The 23,950-nt window shown below is 57.8% G+C and overlaps 1 protein-coding gene across 1 annotated transcript in view; it reads right to left on the bottom strand.

The window, feature by feature from the left end:
• Nucleotides 1-387: 387 nt before the first annotated feature.
• The window catches only part of CCDC85C (coiled-coil domain containing 85C), a gene marked incomplete at its 5' end in the record, with an annotated part of 86,964 nt that continues 63,401 nt past the window's right edge, over nt 388-23,950 (bottom strand). The window contains 5 exons of the mRNA XM_008583447.1: nt 388-565; nt 1,286-1,384; nt 1,960-2,055; nt 6,956-7,063; nt 18,063-18,136. Of these exons, the coding sequence (XP_008581669.1) occupies nt 476-565; nt 1,286-1,384; nt 1,960-2,055; nt 6,956-7,063; nt 18,063-18,136 (467 nt within the window). The remainder of the gene's footprint in view (nt 566-1,285; nt 1,385-1,959; nt 2,056-6,955; nt 7,064-18,062; nt 18,137-23,950) is intronic.

Below are 23,950 nucleotides of genomic sequence, written 5' to 3'. Positions count from 1 at the left end.
TCACAGCAGGTGGGCAAGCAGTGGTGCCATCTGTGTCAGGATCCACGTATCGGTGGCCTCTGTCCACAGGAGGCAGCTGGGGTGGTGGGGTGGAGGGCTTGATGAGATTCTGTCCATAGAGGGCAGGACAAGGAAGCCTGGGTCAGTCCCTGGGCCTGGTATCTTAGAAGCAGCCGTCAGCCTCTCACTAGTGGGGCCCAGGGCCCAGAGAGGGAGTGAGGCTGTCTGGGCCACTCTGCCGCGGGGAGCAGTGGTCAGTGGCTTCTCATCTTCCCAGTTTGCTGGTGTGTGAGGCGGGAGATGAGGCCTGGCCATCAGCGTGGCAGACCTACAGCAGCCAGACCAGGGCGGACAGCGTCCTACGTACGTACAGTTCACCATAGAGAAGGGAGACTGGCTCAGCCGGAGGTCCTGGGGCCTGATGCTCCCCTGGGGCCCCTAGGCAGAGCCAGTGCATGTCCACAGAAGAATGGCCCTACAAAGGCCCCTTGAACTGGTTACCAGACAGGTGCTGCCGGATGGAGGGCTTGGAACTGGCAGCATCTCCCAATTTTCTCCAGACCACCTGTGGGGAGGGGAGAGATGTGAGTGGAGGGCTCACCCCCAGCCCACCTGCTGGCCCCTGCACACCAACTGCCTCATCGCTCTGCAAAAGTGAGCACCTCCTCAGAGCTGTGGGGCCAGGAGGGGAAACTGAGGCCAGGGAGGCCCAGAGATGCATACCCACCCTCATGGTCACACCTGCCCTCCTGAGCAGCTCACTGCTGGGGTGTGGGCTCAGCCCCACGGCTGTCCAGTGGAGCCTATGGACCCCATCTTGATAAGCTCCTGCTTGAGACCCTGTGAACCCCTTTCCTGCTGGCTCCAGCAAGGGTCCAAAGAGACTGCAGGGAGGAGGATCCCTCCTACACCTCCAGCTGAGCATCACCTGCACGGCCAGCAGCCCCCAGGGCACCAGCAGGCTGGAGGCCTGGGTGCCAAACACCCAGGGCCAAGGGGCCAGACACCTGGAGTGAAGAAGACCAGTCCTGGGGGGGGTGGGACACTCCAACTATCCAGTTCCCTAGCCAGGGTACTCCTGAGGATATGCAGATCAGCAGAGGGGGACAGTGGGGTGATGACAAACCAAGGCTCCAGGAGCCCCCAATCCCCGCCCCCCCAGTCATCCAGCCATAGCTGAGCAGGGAGGAAATGGAGCCCCACAAGGGGAAGGGCGTGGCCAGGCTGGGCGCCCTGCCCACACTCCCAGTGCCAGGCCCTGCCCCTCCCCCGGGAAGCGCCTCACGTTGCACATCTCACGGACGATGGCCTTCTCCTTCTCACTCAGGTCCTCCTCGCAGCTGTCCTGGAGCTGCCGGTCCAGGTTCTCATGTACCTCCAGGACCTGAAGGGAACAGGTCACACACATGTGGTATGTGTGTCAGTCACTGCCAGTGCAGGTACAAGCACAGGCCGTGTCCACGCATGTGTGTGTGTGTCCCTAGGGCACGTACAAGGGAAGGGAGGGGGCACAGGAGTGGGGGCGGTGCTCGGGTGTGCGAGTGTGCCCCAGGAGAAACCAGAGACTCATCGGACCTGCCCACCTGCACCTGGACCTGCACGGCGGCAGCTGCACTGAAGGCCAAAGGCTGGGCCTGGGAGACCTGAGCCCAGTTCTAGCCCCACTCCTGCTCCAAATATCTAGCTTTGGGAAGCATCTGCCTTCCTCCCACCCAGGCCTCAGTTTCCACAGCTTCAGGAGCTCAGGGATGGCAGACAGGTGAAACACTTGTGAATGCCACCCAGCACCTCTTAGTCCCTGAGTCATGGCCACCCAACCACCCACACAGAAATAAATCTCCCACCCCTGCTGCTCAGAAACCCCCAGACTCAGAGGGCACATATAGAGTCAAAGGTACCACAGTCCCACAGTGCACCCGGCATCTGGGGGCTCCTGAGGGAGTGGGCAGTGGCCCTTACCTTCATGGCATGCACAACAGCCTCAGGCTTCTGTCCCACAGAGCTGTAGCCAGCAGAGGGGGGCGAGGGCAGCTCAGCCACAGGGCAGGCTGGGCCCTGTGGGAAGGAATCACATGTCTTAGCTCTCCCAGGTCAGCTCCAGGTGACAGCCCCAGGTACGGGCAGTGGCTCAGGGAGACCCCTGATTCTGTGGGGTCAGGGCACAGACAGGAGGAAATGGGGACTGGGGTGTTGGGGGGAGAGGAGGCAGGTGTGAGGACTGGGCACCTGAGGAGCCCCAGCCTCGTCTGGCTGGCCCCTCTCCTCTCTACTGCACCCGCTCTTCTGCAGATACAGTGGTCCTTGCAGGGCAGAGGCAAGAGGGGTGGTCCAGAGCCCTAGCCACATCCCATAGGCTCACCTACGACAGCCACGCACAAGATCTGTGATCTGTCTTACAGAGGAAGCAAGTGCGGTTTGGAAGGGCAAGAGACAGATCGCACAGCTGGATCAAGAAGGCATTGACCCAGACCCCACTAGGTCTGACCCCAAAGCCCCTTCCCGCTTCCCACCCCAGCAGCTGGTGGATGATGCCAGCTCCAGCCCATCCTGGGCCCTGCCCCCCAGCCTTTACCCTCCTGGCCCTGTCTAGGTCACCTGGGGGTGAACTGGACACCAGGTGTGCAGCTCCCACATCAGGCCTGGGAATGGGGCGTCAAGGACTGAGGGGTGAGGCCAAGCGAGCAGGGGACCCAGCCTGTCAGAAGCCAAGTGTCTGCTCAGGGCCAGGGCACCTGGGCCCCACCCCCCAGCTTCCCTCCCACAGGGTACAGGTTGCTGTGAAGCAGTGGGGACTCACTGGGGGCGCCCAGAGGGCCAACAGGAGTCAGGAGGTCCTAAGGCACTAGGAATGGGCTTGAAGGGGACCAGCAAGTGCCAGAGGTCAGGCAGGAAATACCAAGAAGAGCCCCAGTGAGCACGTGAGCAGGGAGAAGACACAAAGCCAGGGTTCCAGGATGTCTGTGTGGCTCCCCACGGAGCAACCCTGGGCCAACCTTGGAAACTGAATCTATTTACTTCTCAATAAGTGGGGTCCCTGATGACTCCTGCCAGTGGCCTGCAGACAGTGAGCCGGGCTGATGGGGGCATCGCCCTAGAACCCAGCCCAGCCAAGACCCACACTGCAGAACCACCACAGTGCCTGGGCCAGGCTGTGCAGTTACCCTCAGGTCCCAGAACCTTCCACTGGCCTGGCAGCCAGCCCCTCTGCACACTCCCCACTGACCCTGGACTGAACCCTGCTCCCAGGGCCTTAAGGGCTGACCCGCTCCTGGCTCCACATGGAAGCCAGGCCCCAGCCCCCCGAAACTAAGGCAGAACCAGAGATCTGCCACCTCTGCAGGCCCCACAGCCTTGGGGTCTGAGAAAGCCAAGCTTGTGCAAGCTTCCACTGGCTGTGACCTGGGGCAGGGCCCAACCCACTCTGAGCCTTGGTTTCCTCATCTGGACAACAGAAAGGGGCCTTTGACCCAGGGTGTGTGCACAGTCCAGGGACACTTCCGGACTCTGTTTCCCTAACTCTAGCCTAGGCCACCTGGTCTCTGGTGCCCAGGCCAGGTCTGTCCTGTAGGGAAACCAAACTGGGTGGCAGGGGGCTCTCCTTGGGAGGCGGGGGTTCTCATTGGGCAGCAGCAGGACGCTGGCCCCAACTTGAGGCAGAAGCCCACACTCCCCTCACTGACCAGCAGGGGTCGCCAGCCACATGCACACGGCCCTGGCACCTTCCCCTTGAGAGTATATACCCTCCAGCACCCAGCCCTGCCTCAGAGGAGGACCATGTGCCATCTGGCCCTGGCACCGTTGGCCTATGTCCCCATCTTACCAGGCCCCTGACCGCCTGCTCCATAAAGCACCGGCTCCAGGGGGCCGTGATTCCTGGAGCAAAGGCGGGAGGGAAGCCAGGAGAGGTGGGGGTGGACTATGCAAACCAGCCCTTTCCTGGCCCACCGCACTGGGCAATGGAGGTGACCTGGGATTCTGTAAATGATGCCAGCAACTGGACAAATAACGTGTACAAGGAGTGGTTAATGCATTGGCGTTGGCACCAGGGCTGCTGCTTCTAGGACATTCCACAGGCACAGCACAGCCCGCCCCACCAAGTTACACTGGAATTCAACATCCTCTCCTGTGCCTTCCAGCCACAATGGAGGAGCCCAGCAACACATTTGTGGTACTTACAACAACGCTCTGGGCGGATGCCGTCTTTTTTTTTTTTTTAATTTATCAATATACAGTGTAGTTGATTTTCTTGTCCCCTTACCAACTCCTTCTTTTCCCCCCTCCCTCTCCAGATGTTGTCTTTTTACGTGCCCATTTTACAGATGAGGAGAGTGAAGCCAAGAGAATGGCCCGAGGCCCAACAGCTTGTAAACAGTGGGGCCTCACACCAGGTCTGTGGAACTCCAGGACTGCAGCCAAAAGTGGGGAGACCAGTGCACACCCGAGAGAACTGAAAACTTACATCCACAATATACTTGTCCATAAATGTTCATAGCAACTCTCTTCACGAGAGCCAAAAGATGAAAACAACCCTCATGTCCAACAACAGATGAATGGATAACCAATGTGGTCTGTCCACGTGATGGAATATTATAGAGCCATAAAAAGCAACGAAGACTGATACAAGCCGCATGTGGATGAAGCTTGAAAACGCTGTGCTAAGTGAGAAAACCCAGACACGGGAGGCCAGACATCACATGATTCCATTTATGCAGAACGCCCAGCACAGGCAAATCCACAGAGATGGAAAGTGGACTGGGGGTTGCCAGCGGCTGGGAGGAGGAGGAACAGGGAGTGACTGCTGATGGGTACAGAGTTTCTTTTGGGGGTGACAAGAATATTCTACTATGATATCGCACTCTGTGAATATGCAGAAAACCACTGAACTGTATGCTCAAAAAGTCAATTGAAAAAAAAAAGTGTGGAGACCAGCCTCCTCGAGGCGTCCTGTCAAAAGCCTCCTGTCAGGAGGCTGGCAGGTGTAAACCACCCCCTGCTCTCTGCCAGGGTCCAGCCTGGGCTCATGCCCTGACAGCCAGCTGGGTAGGGTGGGGACATGTAACCACCCCACAGGGTCACCTGTTTTACCTCGGGACTCTGTCTGCCTGAACCAGTCACCCATGCTGTGCCCCGTGTCCCACAGCTTGAAGGAGACTTGCCCAGGTGTGGAACAGCTGTGTCCCAGGCAGTGTCTGAGCACAGAGAGGGCCCTCCCCAAACAACCCCTCACTCTCCGCATGGGCCAAAATGCCAGATGAGGGATCTTCAGGGCACAGCAAGGACCCAGCCTGGCCTCTGACCCCAGACCCCTTCTCTGCAGCCATCTCGGCAGGATTGGTAGCTCCCCCTTCTATGAAACCCCTCTCCAAACCAGCCCCAATGACCTGCCCATCAGCCACCCCAGCCCCTCACCTTCATGGAGTAGAGACCCTTCCACAGCCCCCATCTCGGCAGGATTGGTAGCTCCCCCTTCTATGAAACCCCTCTCCAAACCAGCCCCAATGGCCTGCCCATCAGCCACCCCAGCCCCTCACCTTCATGGAGTAGAGACCCTTCCACAGCCCCATGCTGGCACCTGACCTCCAGGCCTATGCTGGCACTAGCAATGGGCCCAGGTGATCCACCCATCCCAAGGGCCTCACTTCCTCCTCTCCAAAGTGGAATGACAGCCCCTTAAGTGTGGGGTGGTCTAGAGGAAGAAAGCAGGTAAGGCATATGAAGCCCCTCCAGAGGCCTCTTCCAGGAAGCCTTCCAGAACCCTCCCTCCTTTCCTCCCTCTGACAGCATCTTATCAGCACTGCGAGGCTTCAGGGCTCAGCCTGTGCAGGGGACGTGCTCTCTAGAGAGGCCTGCAGGGTGAGCCCCAGCTCAGCTCCCTCTGCCCACATCTGACAGGCCTGGCACGGCCCCAGAGCCAGCTGGGTGTGCAGGGCACTTTATGGTCTGCAGGCCGCTCAGAGGGCTTCACTGCACAGCACTCAGTAAATGTCAGCGCTGTTATTCCGCCACGGGCTCAGAATGGACGAAGGGCGGAGGGAACGAAGTACGAAGGAAGCAGCCCCCTGTGGAAGCATCACTTGGCTCCTCAGAGCCCTTCAGCATGAAGCAATTAGAGCCTCGTGATTATCTGCCATCAGCGGGCTTTGCTGCCTGCACAGAGTCGGCAGCTACGCTCCTGGAGAAGGTGGAAGGGCCGCAAGAGAGACGGCGGAGCTGGCAGCCAGCAGCTGCACAGACCTCTTATGCCAGCACCGGGCTGGCAAGGCTCTGCACAGGGGCCTGGGTCATCCTTGCAGGTGGGAACCTTTCCTGTCCCTGTGGAACACATGAGGAACCAAGCTGGCCTGAGGTCACTATGCAAGGGGAGCAGGGGGGCTGGACTCCCACAGCCACTGCCTTTCTGGTCTCTGGTCACACAGGGATGATGGCACCTCTACTCACAGGGAGCAGCCCAAACTGGGCGTCCACCTCCCCTGCCCCTCCTGAGCTGGGTGTCCACCTCCCAGGGCACTGGCTCCAAGCTGCCCTCCCTTCCCCTCCAGGGCAGGTCAGAGCCCAGGCGAGAGCAGAGGAGAACCTTGGAGGTCTGCTTGGTCATTCCATACATAATCCACAAACTTGAGCTCCTCCACCACCTGAGTTACAAAGCCTGCTCCAGGGCCAGCTGCTAGGCGAGTGACGTGGGCCAACGTGCTGCACAGAGGGGCGACAGCTGGGCCTGGGCAGCCCTGCTTACGTGGCGTCTGGACACTGCCCCGCACTTCCAGCAGCAGCACCACCCCAACTTGGGTCATCATCTCTCATGGCCACGCTGGGCCCTTACAATGCCCAGGGGCCTTCCTGGGAGGCAGGAAGGGGGAAGGAAGAAGGCCACGACTGGCCGTGCGTCCTAGCCCTGACCTGCCTCCCTCAGCTCACCTGGACACGGGTTCCTGGGGTGGGAGTGGAGGGCACTTACATTCTGCAGGGAGTCCTGGTAGGAGGGTGGCAGGGACGCGAGCTGGGACTCCGAGTGGTATGGCGAGAAGCCTTTCCGCAGTGTCCGGAACTCTCCCGAGCCCGCCTGCTGCAGGGGAAAGAGGCAGGAGGAGGTTAGATGGAGGGGCCAGGCCCTGGCCTGAGTCAGGACCTCACGGTGCTGCTGCTGGGAGAGACACTCCAGCCGGGATTCACATGGCCCCCTCCTTACCGCAGGTGGGTCCACTCAACCTGCCTCCTGGGAGGCCCCACCTCCTCACCCTGCCTTCTCTGTCCTCACAGCCTACCAGGAGCTCTTCCGCCCATCCCCCACCAAGTGCCACTGGGGCAGGGCCTCTGTTTCGCTCCCCAGTGTACGCTTCATAGACATTTGCTGACCGGCCGAATAAACAGCAATGAGTGAGTGAAGGAGCGAATAAATAAATGAGTAAATGAGTGGATGAATGAGTGAATGAGTGAGTGAATAAGTGAGAGTGAGTGAGTGAATAAGTGAGAGTGAATGAGGGAGCAAGGGAGTGAGGGAATGAGTGAGTAAATGAGTGAGGGAATGAATGAGTGAGGGAGTGAGTGAGTGAGGGAATGAGTGAGTGAGGGAATGAGTGAGTGAGGGAGTGAGTGAGCGAGTGGCTCTCCCACCCGCAGCTCTCATTCCTCTGTTCCAAGTGCCTGGGGGCACTTGGGTCCCCACACAGGCCACATCCCTCCCCAGGGCCAGGGGATCCGCCTCTCCACCCTCCCGTGGGCTCTGAGGCTCGTTACAGGATGAGCCTCAGCACAGCGCTCTGCTCAGGTTGCCTCCGCCATCAGACAGGGAGCTCCCCAAAGCAGGTCCTGGGCGTTGCTCCTCTGAATGCACAAAGCCAGCGAAAGCTGGGCTCACAGCTAATGCCGTGCATGGGAGGGAGGCAGGGAGGGAGGAAAGCAGGAGGAAGGAGAGGCAGGCAGGCTTGGCCTTTGGTGGTTTCCCGAGAGCAAAGTGTCCCCTGCTGCCCCGCCAGAAGCTGGGGGTGGGACCAGGACCCGGTGAAACTTCTTGATGGGTGACACGCAGTCCAACACTAACCTTCCCCACCAGCCCCATTTCAGGCCAGCAGAAGACACGGCCTTTCCGTCTGCATCACTAAGACAGCGTGTCTGCCCAAACCCTCTTCCCTACTTCAAAGGAACCAAGAGAGAGCATCGGCCAGATAAAATGCTGTGGGAAGCCCCATAAATCAGCAGGCTGTTGAGTTACCCAAACAAGCTGTGGAGGGGAGGAGGCCCGGGCTGGGGCCAGGGCTGGCAGGGACGGGCGGCAGCAGTGCCGGGGGTCCCTCCTCCTCTCATCAGCCTCCCTCTGCCTGCCCAGGAGGGATCCCTGCACATGACCTTCTCACTTCCTGCCAACTGCTGGGCCCAGCCTGTTCCTTGCAGGCCCCCAGCCTCACTGACTCCCCAGGTTCTGTTCTCCCACCCCATCAGATCCCAGGCCAGACCCCCACCCCACCCCTGCTGTGAGGTCCCAGGGCCTCGGCTCTGGGGCTGGCACACAGCAGTGTCCTGCAGGTGTTGGGAAGTGGAGTGGAGCCCCCCGTGGAGGTGCCAGAGGGAAGGGGGCAAGACCCCATCTGAGCTATCACTCCTGATTAAACCCCCAAGTCGCCCGTCGGCCAGAGCAGAACCCGGCTCAAAGGGAAGACTGTCCATGAGGGTGGCAAAGAGGGTCAGGGGTCTGTATCTGCTCAAAGGCCAGGTGGGCAGACACCATGGGGCTGGAGCTGTTTCCTCGGCCTCAGGGATAAACACAGAGGGGAGAGAAATGGGGACCCACCCTCCAGAGTGTAGCAGATTTCATACAGCCCCAGTGACCATCCTCGGAAAAAGAGTCTCACCAGGGGGAACTTGGGGACAGCCTTTAATCATAAAACTGGACTGTCACAGCTCTGATCATGGCCCTATCTGGCTTAACCCAAGGCATTAAAGGCCACAATATGTTAACCCTCCCTGACCCAGCTGGAATCAGATCAAGTGGAGCCCCCTTCCACCAGGTACCAAAAAGAGAAAAAGGCCACAGATCCACCCCCGGGGCCCAGCACTCACTCACCCCGGCCATGAGTGAGGCCCCCTGACACACACACACAGAGCCACCCATGCCTTCCCCGAGTGGTGCACCCCAGCTCCATTCAAAGACAAGAATCCCAAACCAAGTTATTCTCCTGGCCAGATCTCTGCAGTGGCTATACAAAAGGGTGTGTTCCAAACCTGAGCACACACGGTAGGTAGGACGTGCTAGGACTCTACCCTCCCACACCGTTCTGTGGGAGCATCCCCTGCTGCCTTGCCAAGGCTAGTAGGAGAAGTAGAGACCAGGTGCAGGATGCCAGCCCAGACCAACACACACACTCAGGGAGGTCCACGTGGTCACACAGCCACGGTTCTCTCCCGCCAGCCCTGGGACCAGGGCAGCTGGGCTTGCCCCATCCTTACCCACACACTGTCACATTCTGTTTCAGGCTCTGACCCTTGATCAAATGGGTTCCTGAGCAGCCCATGGGCTGGTATGGAAAACTCCGGTTGTGCTGTCGTCTCCCCAGATAATTTCCTTGGGAGGAGGTGCGTGTACAGGGGCAGGGGAATTTTTTTAATTAGCAGCATGCAATTGCCACCCCTGCCTTCCATGAGCACCAATAAATATTTGTGTGTCCATAGAACTGTATTAGCAAGCCACAAAGCCAGGCAGGAGAAATGCACAATCTCTCATTAAGGGGCAATGTGACTAATGATGCATCAAATGAGTAACCATTATTGCACTTAAATCCAAATTAAAAATCCTGCTATTTGCCGCCTTGATCCCTCTGCTGAATGAGATCCCTAGGTTCTCATCACTGAGGGGAAGCAGGAGCTGACATCACCTTCCCGGCTGGGTCTGCACATGGAGGGGGGCATGTAGCTAAGGCAGCTGCCTGTCCTTTGAGAGACATGCTGCACTCCACAGAAGAGGATGCCCACCCCCAGTCTCCCTAAGGCAGATCCCTCAGGACCCAGGGAGAAATCTTACACACAGAGTGGCTGGCAGCCTGCTCAGAGCTGGAACTAAATTCCTCAAATCCTTAAAACTGTGGGTCCCAGCCCTGCAAACACACGTGGCCCCTTTGTGGGTATCCAATCCCCATCACGCACTCCTAGGGCTTCTGAAGGTCAGCATAGAGTTCTGGACCAGGAGAGCAGAGACCCAGGAGGCCTCAGAGTTCAGAACATCACTGGCCTCTGTCCAGGGCCTTCCCTGCAATGAGGTCCTGCTGAGAGCCAGGCACAGCTCCTCCTTGGGCCTCTGTGATGTGGCCAGAGGCTCTGCAGCAGAAAGACCATCCAGGGCATCGCCTTCCTGGGACTCCTGCTTGCAAAGCTGCAGGGGGCTCATCTGGGGCCACCCAGGGGAGCACTGTCCAGAAAATGCTGGAAAATGGCTCCCCATCTGGCTGGCCATGCTGGAGGACCCACCCGGGAGCAGGCAGCTGGATTGCATGACTCCGAGAGACCCCAGGGGCAGCCGGAGCTGCTGACTGAGGTGGGCTCCATGGTCCTGATCCAGACCAAAGCCCACTGGGATCCAGGCTGTGACATGTCTCAGGTGGGGTCCCTAGAGGGGGGAGCTCGCAGGAGATGGGGAAGGAAGCAGGACAGGGCAGGGAAAAGAGCTGGGCAAAGCGGCGTCTCGGCAGAAGACTGGCCTCCGCCTGACCCCACGGGGGGCCAGAGTTGGCCCCACTTAGTCACGGCTGTGGGTTGCTGAGGAAGGGGTGTACCCTCGGCACTCGGTAATGACCTTGGTTCATCATCTGCCCTGGCAGGACAGGTGTGGTTCACATCCCAGCGCCAAGCCTGGGGCCTGGCACGGTCATGTTGCTCTAGGTCTGTGGTTCTCAGCTGGGGGTTATCCTCCCTCCAGGGGAAATCGGCAAAGTCTGCAGACATTTTTGGTTGTCACAACTGGGGTGGTGGGTACTACAATCTAGTGGGTGGAAGCCAGTGAGACTGCTGACCACCCCACAATGCACAGAACAGCCCCCACACCCACAGTGCTGAGGTTGAGGACCCTGCACTAGCTGAGCCTTAGGCTGGGGGCTGGTGGAAGACCCTTAGAGGGCAGCAGGACAGGGCAGGATGTTCTGGGGTGGGTAATCTCAGAACTGGGAGAAGGGGACAGAGAGGAACCATCCAGAGGCCTGGGGGCTGGCAGGAGAATTGCCAGTGCCTGAAAGGCCCAGCTCCCTGGGTCTCGGGGCTGGGCACAGGGGGAGCTGTGTTGGCCCAGTCCCTCCCCAGCCATAGGCCATCCCACAGGGCTCAAATGGCAGCTCATGCCCAGGGACTCCCGCTGGCCCTGAGGACGCGCAGCCCATGCAGAATCGAGCCCAGTGCCCGGCAGGCTCAGCAGCCCCGAAGACCTCACTTGAGCATCTGGGCCTCCTCTCACCATGCACTGTGGGTTTCTCACTGCCAAGTAGGGGTTACCACCAGCCCTGTCACCCTCACACGTCGGGAGGACCCAGCGAGGGGTGAGTGAGAAAGGACGCTATGTGGCCTGCCTACGGGAGGGGTCACCTCATGGTTCCTTTGCTTAAACAGGGGAGATCCCAAGAGGAACCTGAAGGTAGGATGTGTACCCTGGGAGGGAAGTGCTCCTAGGAGAGGAGCTGGGGAGGAGGACACAGCAGACAGGAGCACACAGCACTCAGAGCACCACTGCAAACACCAGGCAGCTCTACCTGAAGCCAGCTCCTCGGGCGGCTGTAGGGGCGGGGCAGCTGGAAGGAAGGAGAACAGTGTCACCCAGCAAACACAAACTACGACCCCGTCACGTCTGCCCAGTCCCTTCCCCAGACACCTATGGGCCCAAAGCCACCAGCATGTCAGCTGAGCCAGAGTGGTTTTCCCACACCGACGGCTGGGGCAGGGAGTCACCAAGGAGGCTCACAAGAGCTCCGTGTGTTTAGAACCTCCAGATTCAACAAGGACTAACTGAGCACCTGCTATGCACCAGGCACCAGGTGCTAAGGGGGGTCCACGCCACTCACAGCCCACCCCGAAGCTCACACAGAATGTAGCTCCCCCCCAGTACCCCACTACCCCTCCAGGGAAAGCAGCCCTTCTGAGAGGCTCTGGGGCTGCGTGCACTGGCCTTGGGGCAGCCCGAGATCCCAGACAGCTCAGAGAGGCTGGGTGGGGGACACACCCCCTGTCTGGACTCTACCCTATTCTCAGGGTGAAGGTGGCCTGCAAGGTCTCTCACAAAAGCTAACCAGTAATACCAACTGAAATTACTTTTTTTCCTTTTATTTTAAGATAACTCATTTGTAGACCATCAAGAATAAAGAAGCTGCTGCCTTGGCTGGAAGGCCCAGAGGCTCCTTCCTACGTTGCACTCAGGTTAGGCAGTGTGGTTAAATATGTGGTAAGTGTACAGCCAACATTACTTACCCACAGTGGGCACTGCAGGTCCCTATTCCCCATGCAATTCATGCACCAAATCACATTTTTCAAACTCAGTGCACGTACCACCCAGGACCACACGAGTAACACACGGACCAGGTCTCATCCACCACCACCACCCCCCACAGGTCCCTCTGCAGGCCCATTACTCGCTACAATGAGATCAGTGAGGGACAGGCCTGTGGGGGGCTTTGGAAGAGGTGCACAAAAACCCAAATCCCACCTTGGCTGGGTATATCGAGGCAACTTACCAACTTTCTGGGCCTGTTTGCTTGCCCATAAATTGAGGTCAAGCAGAGGTTCCCAGAGACTGCTGGATAGTTCCCAACACACAGACGAGATCACGATGGTTAACCCACAGCCCTCACCGCTGGCCAGCCCTGACTCAGTGCTTTCCATTATTTGCCTTTTAATCATCTGAACGATGTGGCAGGCACCATTAGTGTCCCCATTTGACACATGGGAAGACTGAGGCACAGAGAGGTTAAGCCACTTGCCCAATACTGCCCAGCTGGTAAGTGGCACTGGTGAGATTTGAACCAGGTCCTCTGGCTCTAGAGTCCTGGGCTTGGCCTCTGGGCCTTGCTGGCTCTTGCCTGGCGTCTGGCTAACACTGACCACTTGTTAAGCCTCCAATGTTAGGGCATGAAAGTGGTCTTCCTAGTCTCCCTTCCTGCCCATGTTGATAGATGACCATCTTCTGGGAGGAGGGGTTTCCTACCTGAGCAAGGGAGAGGCTGGACCGACTCTAAGGTTCTTCCAAGGAAGCATCTAAAGCCCTCCAGACACCCAGAGGCTATGCTACCCATGACAGAGGGGCCAGGACAAAGCCCGTTAACAAGGCAGTGCATTCCAGAAGATGCCAACCAGCAGAACAGCTGCCATGGAATTACGGAGGCCAGCATCTCCAGGGGGCTTGTGCAAAGGAACCTGTGGGTCAGGACAGCCCTGGCCTCCTCAGGGATGCGGGAAACATAACTAAGGTGTCAGCAACAGGCTCAGATGGCTCAGATGGTGGCAAGAACACTCCCCTCTCCCCCAGCCCAGATAGGTTCGAAAGTCAGAGGACAAAGAGCAGTGGTTCACTCAGGGTCAGGCCCAAACCACCGGCCAAGGGGGCACAGCCAGCCAGACCTTGCAAAATCCTGGATCCTTTGGACCAGGAAAAGGCACCCAGGAGTGCTTCCCAGGTGCCACAGCCCGAGCTGCATTGGGCATCATCCCTGTTCTACAGGTGGGGAAACCGAGGCAACAGGAGATAAAGCCACATAACAAGTGAGCACTGGGGCAGGGATTATTGGAACTCAGACTCCTATACCCATGTTCAAACCCATCTTCTTACACTATTGGGCCAACAGCACCACTGTTGTTGAGGCACAGAGCCGGGGACTGGACCCTCCTCCCACAACCAGGCACACCACCAATGTCACGGGCCCTGCCTGAGGTCCTGAGGTATGGATCCAAGAGCCACCAGCAACTAGGTAAGGAGCATGCCAAAAAGATCACCTCCATGTGGGTAGCCCACCACAGTAACCTCAGCTGCCACGAAAGCGGCTAGACACCACAACCACCGTGCAGATGGTCCACCAGCCACTGGACTGCACTGACACAAGGAGAGTCACCAGCAGAGAGAAAGAAAAGAAGAGGATGTGTCTCTCCACAAAGCCCATTCCAGAGTGACAGAAGAAACATCTGCTCTACGATAATATTGGGGGACGTGATCACACCTCTCAGCATTGGACAGATCAACAGAGTAAGGGAGAGAAGAAATCTAGGGTTGTCAGAGGGGGGAGGGGGAGGGAGAGGGGGATGGGGAGAGATTGGACAAGGGGCATAAAGAATAAGTACGATTTGTAACAATATATATGCTAGTAATATTGATTTATCAACATATGTCAACGTTGAATACCAAAAATATGTATAATCAATTATGATTCAATAAAAATTTTTTTTTTAAAGTTTGCAGACAGTAACCAGAACTTATATTCATTCATTTGCAGTCCTGCAAATGCAGAATCTTGCCCCCCCTTCCTCCAAACAACCAAAAAAAAAACCCCAAAAAATCCATGTGCTGACATCCTAACCCCCAGGACCTCAGAATGTGACCTGTTCAGGGACAGGGCCTTTAAAGAGGTGATCACATTAAGATGAGGTCATTAGGGTGGGCCAATGACCCTAATCCAATATGACTGGTGTCTTCACAAAAAGGGGGAATTGGGAGACAGACACACACAGAGAGAAGACGACGTGAGGAGAGAGGCCTCAGAAGGAGCCAAACCTGCTGACATCTCGATCTTGGACTTCCAGCCTCCAGAACCAGGAGAGAATAAGTTCTGGTTGTTTAAACCCCCCAGTTTGCGGAATTCTATTATGGCAGCACCCACGTCGGGAAATCCCCCCCTTCCAGGCCCCAGTTCCCCGATCTGTGCCTGGTGCAAAGCCAGGGTCACCGTCAGTGGCCCTGCGTCCATGGCAGGATGGGGGAGAGGTGGGCGCAGGGACAAGGAGGAGGGGGCGGGCTGGGGGCCCTTCACAGTCACCAGCCTGGAGCACAGCCTCACTGCCCCCGCCTGCTCGACCGTGAACGTGAGACCTCTACAAGCGTTTCTTGCTCTTTTGTGAAGCAGGCTTCTTGGCGCACAATGAGGCTTCATTTATCAGCCCAGCAGGGGAGTTCGCCAGAGGCCCCAGCGTCAATTACAGCCACCCGCAGCCCAGTCCGGCGGGGCACAGAGAATCCACAGGAAAAATAATAACGTGGACCGAGTCTTGAGATGAATCATCGCAGAGGAAGCAGCTGTGTTGATGAAATTTTAAAGCCGACATGAGAAAGAAAATACGAACTGCAATATAGTCATTTAGTCTGAACACTCGGGCACATTTTTAATTAAAGCTATATTGGAGTTAAATAGAGGCCATGGGGAGTGGGGGACACTAAGGGGCCGGAATCCAGGGAGGCTCTGTGCCCTCCCACCCAAACCTCAAAGCCATGTCACCTTACGATATTTCAAAGAATATTCCTCTCTCCTGCTTTTTGCCAACAGGAAGGCTCCCTGCTTTGTGCGAAGCTGGGGCTTTCTGCACAATTTGATTTCACTGACAAGATTTAAACACCAGAATCATAAAATGTCACATGCCAGAGAAGAAGACAGCATTCCACTCATGGTTGTAAATCTGTTTCTTTAAGATTCTCAAACATCAAACATGGTCATCCGGCCATCCCTCGATTACCTCCAAAGATGGTCCCCTCACTCCCTGGTGAAGCGGCTTCCCTTGGTTAAGCAGACCTTCCTTATTCTGAGCAAGAACCAGCTTCCCCTCCTGGCCTAGGTGCACCCACCCAGTTTAGCTGTGCTGAGTGTTGGGGACACAGACGCAGCCACTCAGACCCCGTAGCCCTGTCCTCCAACAGCTGACAGACCAGCAGAGGTAGGGGCCAGGACCCACAAGGCAGGTCACAATGCCCTCTCAGCAAACCCAGGCCGCCCAGGGACTGAGAGAACTCAGAGCAAGCACAGAGCCACCTGCGGGTGGTCAGGGAGGGCTGCTGGCAGGAGGCCACGCCTGAGCTGGGAGCCCAGGAAGGAAAGAGCAGGAGCCCGGAGGAAGAAGGTGAGGTAAACCCAACAAGACCACGACTCTCATCGTGGGCTGAGCCCTGCCTCGGGGCTCTCCCCACATCCACTGTCTGCCAGCAGCCCCCTCCATGCACATTAGTCTTGCTGGCTGAGACAAAGAGGAGGTCAGGCAGGGACAAGGGCAAGACTGGACCGCAAGTTCCCTGAGGGCAGACCTAGGCCTGGTCATCCCTGCAGCCCCAGAGTCAGGAGCACAGTGGGGAGTCAATTACACACTGAGTGAGTGTATGCCCATTTTATGGATGAGCAAACAGAGGCCTGAGGAGAGAAAGTGGCTTGAGAAACCTCATAAAGCTGGTGCCATGGGAGCCACCCCATGAATCCCAAGGCAGGCGAGTTATCAACTGCCACTGGGAAGCCCTGAGCAGGCCAGAGGCTTCTTCTCTCACGCTGTCTCTCTCTGTCTGTTTCCTTAGTGGCTCAGAACAGTAGTGGCCCCCTCTACGGCCAGCAGCACCTGTACACCCTCAAGGCTCAGTGCTGGCAGCTGCAGGGGCAGGGCCAACAGGAACCTTGTCCATGGTCCTGGGGACTCTCTGGCTCTGCCGACGCCACCAGCTCCCAGGCCTTTGCTGACTGTGAGGGTCAGGGCCAGTCCCCTGCTGAGGTGTGGGGACATTGACAGGAAGGTGTGCCATGCAACGGGGCCAGGGCCCCAGCACTATGCAGCCTCCCCTTTCTTGAGATGCTGGGATGCCCTGACACCCACTTACTGGAAGACCCTGGGCAAGACCCCCTCATGTCACAGAGTCCACTCTGAGGAAGAAAATGGGGAGTGGACCTCGGTGCCCCTTCCTCCACAGCACACACACACACAAGCTCATTCGGCCAGACTGGTGCAGCCTCATAAGGCCACTGACCAGAGGGCCTGAGGTTCAGCCACCGGAACGTGATCCTGGCCTTCATTGTGCAGAGAAGTGGCCCATCCCCAGGAGCTAGCATTGCTGTTCCCTGGAAGGAGTGACTCCCTCCCCTGCTCCAAAGCCAAGGTCCCCCGAGCTCTGATGCTGCCCCTTCCGTCCCCACCCTGAATACTGCTGGAACCACTTCTGCCACTGCTCCCACAGTCCACCCCACAAGTGGCCCAGGTCAGGCCATGTGGAATGTTTGGGTCTAGGAAGCCCCACCCCACAGCCAGGCAAGACCCCAGCGCCTCCCTCCCTCTCCAGCCCCGCGCAGCCAGCACACACTGCGGCCAAAGCCCTTCTGCCGTGCAGCTGCTTAAACCAACATATAAAATCATAAAACCAGACTTGCACGTCAATGCCTGACCATGCACTCAAGCGTGTGCATGGTGGTCGTGGGGCTGTGGTGGACAGTGAGGAAGAACCCAAATGGGAAACGTGTACTCTGCTAAGTCCTGCTGCACTGTAGGGACTGTCCATGTGGCCCACGCGGGGCGTGACAGGGGATGACAGTGGTGGGGGCTGCACTCCATGCTTGGGGGCCAGGAGCCTCCTGGCAGGCCTCTAGCAGGTGGAGAGGGTGCCAGGGGCATCCTGAGCAGGGCGGTGGGCACCAAGCCTGGCTGGTCACCTAGCAACAAGACCAGGCAGCTGAGCCATCCTGGGGGTTGGTTCCCAGAGAAACGCTTTGGGCATCCTGGGCCGGCTGCTCAAGGGCCAGCAGACACAGCTGGGACTGACTGCTTCTCCCGCCTTGATGGCCCGTCTGCCAGAGGGGCAAAGCAGCCCATTTCTTTACCACCTGTGAAGTCGCCCAGTGCTGACTCCGAGGAATTTGCAGATCACTGGGAGACAGCCAGCATGGGAAGGCTGTGGCGGAGTGAAGCTCCGGAGGCCATGGAAGCCAGGATGAGGTCCGTGATCCTGGCTTTCCAGGAGGTGACTCGGTAGGAGTGGGGATGGGGGCAGGATGGGCACCAAGGGGGAAGGGAGCCCAGGTCAGCTGGGGATGGGGGAGCACAGAGAGGTGGCCCTCAGGTGCAGTAGCCACCACCACCTGCAGTCAGCCTACCTGCGTGAGGAGCTTGTCACCTTCCAGCAATTTCACCTTGGTCTCCAACTGCCTGATGTAGGTGGACGAGGGATCTGTAAGGACACGAGAGGAAGGGAGGGCATGTTAACCTCCAGCAGATTCGTCTCGCATGGCAGCCACCCCCACACCGCCGGCTGTGGGCCTCTGAGCCTGGCTTCCTGGACACTCACTGCCAGGGGGCAGCCCACCCCAGGGTCTGGGGTCTGGGGAACCCCTCTCCCCTATGTGGTGGGAAACTGAGGCTCCTGAGTATGCCAAGTCAGTGTCTGGGTTCTCTACCCTGCCTCACCTGATCCACAGGTGAGCTGATTACGACCTGGGAGTGTCTAACAAACGATTGGTACCGGGTGGCACATACAGCAGAGCCGCCGCCCTCCTGTGAGCTCTTTTACTGATGACAGCAGCCAGGTGCCAGGCCACAAACCCCAGTGAGACACTCAGTGGAGCCCCTGTCACAGGTCCCTGTTTCTGAATGAGGGCCAGGGGAGGCCACACAGACCACCGCTGCTGGGTTCAGTGAAACCCACCCACCCCCACACACTGACCCCGTTTTCCATCATATCAGAAAAGCAGGCAAAATCCCAGCCTCCCCGGCACCTCTGCCCCATGGCCCAGGCCCAGGTCCTGCCTCCTCACCAAGATGGAGGGGAGCTGCCTCGGTGGAGGCCAAGGGCAACACAGGCAGAAGGGCTGGGGAGGTGGAAGGCAGGGAGGGCGGGCAAGGACCAAAAGGTAACGGCAGGCTGGGACGGAGGAGGAAAGAGGGGCTGCAAGACCTTTCCCGAGCACCTCTGTGAGCCGGACAATGTGGGGCACCTCACCAGGTGGCCGCACAGCCACATGGTAAGGGACAGGCTATTATGCCTCTTACCAGAGGTCACACCCCACCCATCCTCCTGGCTGGTCACTGAGCCTCCTGCTATACCCACCTCCAACAGGACACAGGGTCTTCTCAGATCACTGACCCTTGCTCTCAGAAGACGTCAGACATCAGACCCTTCAACCAAAGCCAGCTGTCTAATCCTGCCTGGGGAGCTTCAGGGTCGGAGGACAGGCCCCATGGGCTTTTATTGTTCATGGGTGGGCAGAGGGGGCTTCAGTGCTGCTGGGGACAAGCCAGGAATTCCATGGTAACCGTGTGAATAATGAAGCATCTGTCCACCCCCCACATGTATCCGTCATGACCCCAGACGAGCCCACCCCTTGGTATCCTGGTGTTTAACGTGGACACCGGACACCATCCCCTGCCCTCCGAGCCCACAGGCTCACATGAGGGGTGATGTGGAGCCCACTGGTGCCCGGTTAAGATATAAGTGGGTACCGGCCCCCTTCCTAGGAATGCATGGGCTTGGCCAAGGCCCCACACGCTGCTGCCCGGTGGGGTGCTCCAGCTCCCCCGCCCCACACCCACGTAGATGCCCATCCTGCTTGTGCCCTCGACCTGCCTGCTGGGGGTTCTTGTGTTCCCCAAACACACCTGGAGGACTCTCAGGAGCCCCCACCCACTCGGCCCAGGACCAGGCCAGGGCCCAGCCCCAGGCAGGAATGGGGATGCCCAAAGCCCGGCCCCTCTCACTGCTGGAGAATTGCACCAACCAGCCTCCTCTCTCCTCCTCCAGTCCCCACAGTCACCTCTCAGGAATGTGGAACCTCCCAGAGAGGACAGGAGGGCCGCTGCCCAGCCAGGCCCGGCCCACCCACACCCTCGGGGGTGACAGCGGTAACCCCACAGCACAGCCCTGCACGGGGTAGCCCTGCCGCAGGCCCCAGTCTCAGCGCACCCCTCTCCGATAGCTCCACACGACAGCCAGCGAAACGAGGTTCCAGGTAGAAAAGTGACTTGTGGCCAGCACATTTCAGAGAAGCAGGGGAGATGAGATTTGGTCCCAGGCATGTGACTTCAGTCAGACCCTGCATGCTGTGACTTGGCAGGTGACCCTGGCCAGCCCTGGTGGCCACAGCTTGTAAAACGGGTTCACTCACACCCTTCTTTGATTGGCAGTCACCACAGTCCATGTCCCGTGCCTGTCTCCTACCTTCCTTCCCCAGACTCAGTTTACTTATTGGTCAATCAACATTGATAAGCAGTTCCCACACAAATAGGCAAAATGGGTAAAAGCCTCAGTGTGCAGGATGCACTGGGCCCCTCTGAGCATGTGAAGAGATATGGGGTGCAGCCTGGGCTCCCCAAACCTTCCTACCCTGTATCCTATTAACAGCAGGGGTCCCTGGAACACCAGCTGGGCAGCAACAGACCAGCTAAATGCCAAAAACCCTTCCAGCTCTCTCATCCTGACTGAGTTACGACAAGAAGACCCCAAAGACCACCTGATCCATGTGTGGTCTCCCTCTGGGAATGCCCACCACCCTATGTGTGACACGCAGCCCACCTGCATCTGGCACCTCAATGAAGACTTGCAAGAGACAAAGTGCTCCCACTCACTGGTGGGTGAGCCTTCTAGCCCCTCTCCCACCATCCAGGCCCTCCCCTGCAGGTCAGTCCTCGGGACCCAGAGTTTCTGGCCACCCCAGGCAGAGCTGGCAGCACCAAGCCTTTGGAGAGAAGCTGGCACAGACAGAACGAAAACGCGCAGTCCTCAGGCACAACCAAAAGCCCCCTGCTCGCCACAGCCACCACCCCCACCATGGGACAGCACTCCCAGGCACAGCACCAAGCCAGGAGGAGGATCAGCCATGCACATGTGACCAACAGCCCGAGATGGGGCGCTAAACCATGCACTGCTCTTTACAGACACAGAACCCCCAGAAGGCGAGCGTGCTGCCCACCCATCTCACTCCACCAATTCCCATGGGGTGAGCCAGGAGCTCCCAGCTTTCCCTCCTCAGTCAGACCACAGTCGGAATCGTGGGCTGGGGCCCGAGGCTGCAGATGTGCTGCCCAGACTCAGCACCCACACTGGGTGTCCTGCGCCTGTCTCAGCGAGCTGTCCCCTCAGCCACAGCTGGGGTCTAACACCCACCTCACAGGATGGCAGTGAGAAATAATGAGCAGTGACAGAGCCATACCCAGGAGGAGGATCACAGACAGGCCCACAGGCCCACCAAGCCAGCTGTCCTCCCTATGGGGACATGTGTGGGCACACACAGAGGCCACCTCTATGGCCCCAGACCACAGAGCTGCCCCCACTAAATCCATCTGTTCAGGTTTACCCAAAGCCCCAAGCGGCTGCACAGAACAAAATACACTTCAGACCACCAAGGTTTGTTGGGTTTTTTCCTTTTAACTTAATTTAACTTAATGTGATCTTGTGTGGCCGGCTGGCACAGCGATTGAGCCCTGGACCTGAGCATTAGCACCACCACGCTCTACCCAACTGAGCTACCTGGCCAACCCCTTCTTTTTAATTTCAAAAGAACAATGTAACAGACTTAAAAAATTTTTTAGACCATCCAATAATCCCAGTGGAATCAATCCTTAAGAATTAATTCTAATCATAAATGCAGAGCGTGTGATAGTGGCCAAAACTGGAAATAACTATTTGTGTCCAACAATAGCAGAGAGTTCCACCCTGTCATCAGTAAAATGATGTTTAGAAAGAGTATCCTGCCTAAACAACATGAAAAAACACTTAAAATGCCAGTGGAAAGAACTGGACACAAAATTATATGTATAACGGCTGCTATGTTTAAAAATATCTATGCACTGAAATAAATTCAGGAAGGGAAGCACGTAGAAATATTGATGGACGGTGGCATTCGGATGAGGGAATGAGAATTTTTTAATTTATTTATTTTTATTTTTATTCACCATTTCTTGCTACTTTTCAAATAATCTAGAGTGGGGAGAAATCTTTCTTTTATTTAAAAAAAAAAAAAAAAAAGGAACAGATTAAACTATACTAGCACCTGCATGTCACACAGCTCCCACTGATGCCTGACCTCGTCCCCACATTCAGCCTCCCGAACCAGGCTCTCCGTGCTGCAGGAGCCAGGGAGCAAGGTGGACCCTCCCGGGTGGGGGCTGGAAGACAGGAGACTCCAGGAAGAGCTGACTCCGGGGAGGACCGGCCTTCCCGGCAGCCTCGCGACTCATGACCCACTGGGCGCCTGTGAGCCCCAGCCTCTTAAAGATGAGCATGTAATTAAATTAATCCCAGGGTTTACAGTAATGAGGGCCGGAGCCACGGGGGAGGGAAGCATCATTTCCTGGCTTGGCTGCTTGTGGCAGAATGAGGGAGGTGACCACAGAAGGGACCCTGGGCTAGGTGGGCCAAGGTGTTCTCAGACGATCCAACTTCTGTCTAGGGAGGGGGTCTCCTGCAACATTCTCACTCCCAGGAGCCAGACATCAGCTCTTGCTTCGCCCCTCCACGCAGCCTACGGGTGGGCGGGGGTCACAAGCCTGCAGAGTGTGCCAAGCCCCTCCCCACCGGCACTGTTCTGGCTCCGTCCATCCAGGAGCCCTGTGCTGGGTCCTGCCACTGCAGCCCTGCCTTCTCAGAAGCTGTGGGGTGGCAGCCAGGTCACATGGCCCCTCCAGGCCTGGTCCCCTCCCTGGCAAGATGATATCACCCCCCACCCCACTCCCTTACAGCCTCTATGTCCAGGCTGTAAGAACTGGGGGCCAGCAGCCAGGTCCAGTCATCTCCACAACCCCCGCCACACCCAGCTTGGCACTTGGCACATAGTAGGCTCTCAGAAGAAGTCTGAAGCCTTAACAGGAACCCATCCCACCAGGAGGGTCAGGCCAACTGGCCTGAAGGAGTCTGTTCTTGGGCTGCCTCCCTGTGTCTCAATCCTACAAGCTCGCACCGGCCACAGCAGCAGCCACGATGAGCTCCTGAGGAGCGTGTGGCCTGTGTGTGAAACATGGCACCCCCGCCCCAGGGGGGGAGGAAGACCTCAGACAGCAGAGCATTCGAGGAAGAGGCGCATGCACCTTAGATCTGGCTCCCGGAATTTCACACTGTTACCTCATGCCAACCTCCCCATGACCCTACATCTTAGGCTGGTGCCTCCAAAGCAGGCCCAGAGGCAAGGAATCAAGTCCAAGTGGGTTATTCAGTAGGTGGCCCCAGGAAGCCCAGGTCGGGGAGTGGGGATGTGAAGTGGGGAAGGGGGTAAGCTAGTGCCAGGGCCTCAACCCCACTGGGAGCTCTGGGGGCCTTGGAGTCACCCCGCGTGCCCCGGGACTCCCTGGTGTGGGTGTTAATGCCCCAGCACTGCCCCTCTGCAGAGTGGATGGGAAAAGCTCCCAGGAAGAGCTGTGGGTGCAGCAGGAGAAGTAGGCAGTGGATCCAGAAGTGGCGAGTGCCTCGGGGTCTGGGCAGGGCACCAGCAGTGTCTGCGACAGCTTAGGAGGAAGTGTGGTTCATCATCTCCCCACAGAAGCAATGGAGGCACGGGGAGGGGCCACAGTGACACATGGTGACACAGGGCCTGATTCTCTAGTCGCTGCCCCTTCCAAGGGTCCCCACCAGCTCTGCCTACCTTCCAGGCCCCTCCTCCCGAGCAGGGTCCTACATCACAGCTTCCCTGCCTTTGTCACTTTCTGCAAGGTCTGGGGACAGGCAGGCTTGTGGCAGGTCATTAGCAGGAGACCCAGCCACAGCAGGCCTTAGGCCTCCTCCGTGGGGCTCACGCCCAGCAGCCCTGGTGGCGCTGCGTGAGATGGCTGACATTTCCACGACCGACCGTGCAGCAGCTCAGTTGATGACATCCCCTCTCCTTCCACTTCATTAAGAGGGTCGGCTGCAGCCTCAGGGCCGGTGGCTCCATGGGGTGGAAAGGCCTGGTTAGAGGGAAGTCCCCCTCCCCGACATTCGCAGGCTTCCTTTCCTTTCTGGCCTCAGAGGATGAGAGCAGCTCCTGAGAGTGTCCCCTTCCCACAAGCTGGTGCCTCGCTT

Source organism: Galeopterus variegatus, unplaced genomic scaffold (genome assembly GCF_000696425.1).
Source record: "Galeopterus variegatus unplaced genomic scaffold, G_variegatus-3.0.2 Scaffold2916, whole genome shotgun sequence".
In the NCBI taxonomy this organism is placed as follows: Eukaryota; Metazoa; Chordata; class Mammalia; order Dermoptera; family Cynocephalidae; genus Galeopterus; species Galeopterus variegatus.
Note: the sequence above shows the minus strand (reverse complement) of the source record. Positions and strands in the feature narration are given on the sequence as shown.